At 50.4% G+C, this 6,220-nt stretch overlaps 2 protein-coding genes across 2 annotated transcripts in view; one reads left to right on the top strand and one right to left on the bottom strand.

The window, feature by feature from the left end:
* Positions 1 to 5,406, bottom strand: part of Prkar1b (protein kinase cAMP-dependent type I regulatory subunit beta) — a 94,687-nt gene extending 89,281 nt beyond the window's left edge. Inside the window, exon 1 of the mRNA XM_010635449.3 lies at positions 5,161 to 5,406. Coding sequence (XP_010633751.1) covers positions 5,161 to 5,337 — 177 coding nt within the window. The 5' untranslated portion in view covers positions 5,338 to 5,406. The remainder of the gene's footprint in view (positions 1 to 5,160) is intronic.
* A 334-nt stretch (positions 5,407 to 5,740) lies between these two features.
* LOC104870279 overlaps positions 5,741 to 6,220 on the top strand; it is a 6,728-nt gene continuing 6,248 nt past the window's right edge. The window contains exons 1-2 of the mRNA XM_033765149.1: positions 5,741 to 5,779; positions 5,963 to 6,111. Coding sequence (XP_033621040.1) covers positions 5,741 to 5,779; positions 5,963 to 6,111 — 188 coding nt within the window. The remainder of the gene's footprint in view (positions 5,780 to 5,962; positions 6,112 to 6,220) is intronic.

The following is a 6,220-nucleotide window of genomic DNA, read 5'->3' as shown; positions in this document are numbered from 1 at the left end:
ACATGAAATGTTAATGGCATGTCCCCCAAAGACTCATTTGTTGACAGCTTGGTCCCTGGCACAACAGTGCACAGAGGAGGGGGTTAGGGGAGACAATGAAACCACAAGAACTCAGATCTCAATGGATTCATCCACTGATGGGTTCTGAGCTGAATGGACTATTGGGTGGTGTCACTGAGGGTGTGCCCCGGAAGTGCAAGTCTTTTTTTTTTTATTAGTACACACTTGTAGTACATAATGATCACTTTCATGGTGGGGAGTCGGTACACATACAGAACACAACTTAATTCTTTTTACATCCCTTTCCCCTTCCCTCCCTCTCCCTGCCCCCCACTCTACCCCAGTCTGCTATAAAGCAAGAAGCCACGATGCTCTGCTTCACCACAGCCCTGCAACTAAGCAGCCATGGACTGCACACTCTAAGAACCTGAGCCAAAATCAACCCTTCCTCCTTTAGCTGACAGCTCAAGTGTTTTGTCACAGCAACAGAAAGCTGACTCACACAGTGTATACTGCAAAGCCCTCAGAAAACCTTGGGCTTATACACAGGTGGAGAGGAACAGTTGTATTTCTAATGGGGAGTTATTTTTTTTTCTATAGTGTTTAAAATTCGTCACTATAAGGACTGAAGACTTATCATTTTACACAATCTCCAGAAAGACCACATCTTGGTGGGAAAGCTCCAGAGCTGTGTTTTGCCAGTGGATAAAGAATAACTTATACCCTGAGTCTCCACCGTAGAGTAATGGGACCTTAAGTAGCCAGAGGAGAAGGGTCCACTGACCTAGGGCAGAGAACTGAGCGTGCTGCTCAGCTGGCCAGCACAGCACCCTGAGGCCCGGTGTCCTGCTGGTCTAAGCAGCAGGCAGCTGCCCCTGGTGGGGGAGAGCTTTACTGTGTCCTGTCCATGGTGATAGGAACCCAGAGATGCCCCCAGGCTCCTGCCCATGGCTCCTCCCAGCTGCACTCAAATAAGCAGTTTCTCAGTCCCATTACAAACACTCCACTCCTTCCCATGGTTGAAGAAGATCCCAGAAATAAGATTCCTGTGGGTTTTAGGACTCTCCTGGACCCTTTGTATGTTCAGATCTCAGATTCACTTCAAGAGTTCTCAAAAGCAAAAGGACACTGTGCTCAGTAAAAAGCACCCACACACTGAAGTAGGCACAGGATCTCAGAGAACTCACAAATCACCTCCAAAGCTTGATCCCAATGCTACTGCAGAAGAAGAAAACCAAAATAACCTACAATCATGCCTGAGACACTATCCTTGTTGGTACCCTCACAACACTCCTTGGGGATTTTTTCTTTGCATACGGATATATTATTGTTGGCATCACCTTTGACGAAGAAAAAAGTGTCATGCATGAGTCTTGCAATCTGCCCTTTCCACATAGCTGTCAGTGGTAGAATCAGGGAAGAGGGAAACTATGATGGGGGAAGTGCGTCCCTTACCCTAGTGCCTTAGCATTTGGCCTCTGGAGACAGGGTCCTCACAGATGCAATCAAGTTAAAATGAGGACGTAAGGGATTGGATATAGAGACAGGAAGACACCTCGTGAAGATAAAGGCAGAGATCAGGTGGTATGTCTAAAAGCCAACACATCAAAGACTGCCAGCAATCACCAAAGGCTGGGAGAGGCCTGGAACAGACCCCACATGGCCCCTGGTGTAGCAATGTCTAGTCAGTCCTGCCAATCTCTAGCACTCCGACTTACAGCCTCTGAACTTTGGGAGGTAAATTTCTATCCATTATTTGCCCAGCCCATGGCCAATAAAAACTAGCAGCCATGGGCCATCATGCTCACAGAAGAAGGGCTCACACAGTTCCCTCTCTGCTAAATGTATGTGGAACATCCTGGATCCAAAAATCCAAAGTCCAGAACATGTCCGGTCAGAAGCGTTTCAGATAAGGATATTCAATCCCTGGTAGGAAAATCCTCAATGCAGAAACAAGGCTAGTACAAGTCTCCTTGGCCACCTCACCGTGCACCGTGGCATGGACAGGCCACTTTCCTGGACCTCAGCCACCACCTGTCAGATGCAGGCAGAAGTCACTTCCAGCAAGTATGGAAGTCAGCCTCGCCCAGCTCCTCCCGCCAACTCAGATCTCACAGCCAGCTGCCCCCTTGCCAACTCAACCGCCCTGACTTTTCCCACCCAGTCCTGCTCTTCTCACTGCCTCCTTCCCAGCCAGTGGCACCCAGTCCACTCAGGACCTCAGCAGGGCCTCAGGCTCATGCTCCAAGCCTTTTTCCTCACTGCCCTCCATTCACCAGCGAAACCTGGGCACTGTCCCAAAACAAAAGCCTCCTTACTCAGGTCATCCATCTCTACGCCAGCCAGCAGCAACCTATTACCTCAGCCTTGACACCTACCACAGGTGCATCTGGGCTCCTGTGTCTGCCTCCTGGCTTGGATGCTGCTCCAGTGGCCTTCAGAGCCAGGTCCCCATGAGCTGTATTGTTCTGGGTCCTCCAGGCTTTGCCCCAACCTCCAACTCTTTCAAGTCTTCCCACTATTGGGACTCACCCACACCATGGGGGTGTAGAACCCCTCACCAATCTATACTGGGGCTCTTCAACCTCCACACTGTTGAGACTTGACCCCTCGTCGTAGGGTTCTCTGGTATGAGGCAAGAAGTTTAGCAGCTCCCCGATCTCCAACCACTAGGTGGCAAATGCACCCCCCATGTAGCAACCACAAACTTCCCTGTTGAGAGTCACAGTCCTGTTCTTTCACTGCCATCTTAGCTTGGGTCAGACTGGACCTGCCTCAGGACTCACCTGGGATCCTTGTGCCCATGAGACCAGCTGTGTGGCACAGGACCATGAGTGAACAGCCAATCGAAGTAAATGCAGTGCCAATGAAGGTGTGGTGTGAGATGGGACAGGACACAAGGTCACCTGACTACATGGGCAGCTGCCTGACTGTCCCTCTTCCCACGGGCAGCATACAGAACAGCCACACTCCCCACTCCCGTGTCCTCTCCTTTTGTGCCCAGGGATGAGACAAAACAGCAGACAACCAAAGAAAGATGGGTCCAGGCCACATGACCATCCTCACCTATTATTTTTATTTTTTGGTCAAGAAATCAAACTCAGGTTCTTGCACTTGCAAGGCAAGAACCACTGAGCTAAATCCCTGGCCCCCTCACCTATTAATTGCAGGGGGGAAAAGGCTTTTGACATTAAGACAGCCAAAGCTAGCCTGGCATGGTGGTACACGCCTGTAATCCCAGCACTCGGGAGGCTGAGGCAGGAAGATCACTGTGAGTTTGAGACCAGCCTGGGCTACACAGTGAGTTCCAGGGCAGTCTCAACTACATAGTGAGACCCTGTCTCAAAAAAAAAAAGAAACAGCCAAAGCTGCCCAGATGGACAAATTCACAGCCGTACACTCTGCTGATGGAAATGTGAATTGATGTCAATGTTGGAAAGCTTGTGAGTACCCGTCAGATTATTTTGGCCCGGTAATCCCAGTTCTGAAAGGCAATCCTAAACAATACTAAATGCAGGGTAAAAGATAAATATATGGACAAATATGTCAGTATGGCATAATTTTAATTTTAAAATTCTGGAAGCCAGGGATAGTGGTACATCACATAACTCTGGGAGGCTGAGGCAGGAAGATTGCAAGTTCAAGCCTACCCTGGGCAACTTTTCAACTTAACAAGACCCTGTCTCAAAATAAAAAATAAAAAAGAAAGATGGGTATGGCACATGCCTGTAATCCAACACTCAGGAGGCTGAGGCAGGAGAAATGCCAAGAGATTGAGACTAGCCTGAGCTACTAAGTGAGACCATGATTCAAAATAAAATAAAATAAAATGGATTGGAGATGTAGCTCAGTTGGAAGGCCTTGGGTCCAAGTCCCAGTACAAAGTGATGTGGGGGACATGGAGACAATTCAATTATCTAATCATGAGGGAAAGGTAAAAAATGTCATCTCCTCCACAAAACATTATGCAGCCACAGAAAGTGAAGTCTGTGGAGAATTCAAGCGGAAAAATACAAAATATGCTGTTGCATCTGCAACATGACTACGCATGACTAAAAACACTGCTTTTTGAAAAGCACAGCACTTGAGGGGGAAAAAGGTAGGAGGGACACAGGTTTTATTTTGTCTTTCTACTTCTGAAGTTCTCAAAATTATTTTCAGTAAATGGATTAGTTTAAAATGTTTTTTGATCAATTGTTTAAACACAAAGAAACAAATTCACCCCTTTGCCTTGGGGCTATGGGATCACAGAGCCCTTGCCCAAAGTGTAAGCGCCAACAGATATATTGCCCCTCTTCCTGGCTCACCAGGGCTTAAAAGCAGACCTTGGCTTGCTGGGGGGGCATGTTGTCACGTGGTCCCCATGAGCGACTGGGACAGTTACAGTGTAATAAAATAGCACACAGAGAGCCAGACATGGTGGTGCACGCCTATGCTGTCAACACTCTGGGAAGCTAAGGCAGAGCCTGCAAATTTGAACCCAGCCTGGGCAACTTAGCAAGACCCTGTGTTCAATTCCCAGTACCAAGGGTGGGGAAGAGACTAAGCCCCAGAGGAGTCGGGAGAAGGAGCTGGGGTGAGAGCTAAGGGGACAGCAGCTGGGAGAGGGGATGGCACCACAGGGGCACCTGTCCAACCTCCTGCTCTGCCCCTGCCCAGCCTGCCACAGGAAGGACCAAAAGCAGAGGCCAGGGAAAGGAGAGGAAGGAATGAATTACAGGGTCTCTGCTCAAAGATAAGAGCTGAACAGTGTTTCCCACCAAATACAACTGCGGTATGGGTCAACATGGATGAGATTGGTAGTTGCTTTCTGTTATTCCAAGTGCCAGTGGCACCTATAAGATCTGGTCTCCACTTTCATCTCCTAAGGCAAAAACGCTAGTGAACACCATGTATTACCTAAAAACTTGTCTACTTTCCACAATGGCTCTGAACCCTCTGAGCCCCCAGACATAGAAGTGGGTCTGTGGCCAAGAAGCCACAGGATGAACCTGACACCAAACAGACCAGCCAGATCCAAGTCTGCCTGGCTCCTCTGCTTCCGGGAGATCCCCATACAGCATCTTTCTCTCCAGAAGGGCAACAGGAAGGAAAGGCTTGTTGCCCCGGCCCCAAGTCACCTGCAGAGGGGCACAAGGTGTAGGAAGGGGAGGCACTGACCTTCTCTAGCTTCTCAAAGTGCTCCCGGAGAAACTTCATGGGACGGTCAGGCTTGGAGACACACAGGTGCACAATGCAGTCTTTGAGCACCTGCTGGATGCTGTGCTTCTGGACGTACAGCTCACACCCCTTCAGACTGTCCTCCTCTTCTGAGGGGAAGGATGATGGGGAGGCCATGGCCAGACCTCTTCTTCCTTCCTGCTGAGAAACTGCAAACCACACGACCTTAGGGGCTCGGTCTCCGGGTGCCTACTGTGCTTCACCCGTATGCAGAGCGCACATAACATAAGGAGGCTTGTCCAGGGGCCCGGGCCCAATGGACTGTCATTTATTCTGCATTCGTCACAGATCTTTCCGTTTGGAGGCTGGATGACTTGTTTGCTGTATGGTACCAGCGGCCAAAAAGCCTCACCGCCCAACCCATTCTTTCGGGATGGAAAAGATGCAAACAAAATTTGTGGGCGATTAGAAGCCCCTTCTAAAGCATCTCCGAGGAATCTGCGGTGCAAGCAATAGAAGGCCTGGCTCCAGTGTTAAATGGCCTCCCCCTCCCCCCTTCCAACACCTGTGTAAAATGTAAATGTCACCACAAAGGGACCCGGGGAGGGATCCTGGGAAGGTAGGGACGGGTTGCTGGCTAACGGTGGGGGTGTCCTGCTTCACAGGAAAAGAAACACAGGGAAGAAAACAGAGGAAACGCGTCCGGAGGGGGTGCGGTACAGAACAATAGCCCTGTGTGCCCCGCGCCTGGGTGAGTCACAATGGCCAGGTCCACGCCCGCCCAGAGGCACCCGGTCTCCAGACCACGGAGAAGGCGACCCCAGACCTTTTGCCCTCCACTCGGTGGGGGTGTCCTGCTTCACAGGAAAAGAAACACAGGGAAGAAAACAGAGGAAACGCGTCCGGAGGGGGTGCGGTACAGAACAATAGCCCTGTGTGCCCCGCGCCTGGGTGAGTCACAATGGCCAGGTCCACGCCCGCCCAGAGGCACCCGGTCTCCAGACCACGGAGAAGGCGACCCCAGACCTTTTGCCCTCCACTCGGAGATTATCCTGGCGCC

The sequence above is a fragment of the Fukomys damarensis genome, unplaced genomic scaffold (genome assembly GCF_012274545.1).
Source record: "Fukomys damarensis isolate Sample0158 unplaced genomic scaffold, DMR_v1.0_HiC HiC_scaffold_17, whole genome shotgun sequence".
NCBI classification, from domain to species: Eukaryota; Metazoa; Chordata; class Mammalia; order Rodentia; family Bathyergidae; genus Fukomys; species Fukomys damarensis.
Note: the sequence above shows the minus strand (reverse complement) of the source record. Positions and strands in the feature narration are given on the sequence as shown.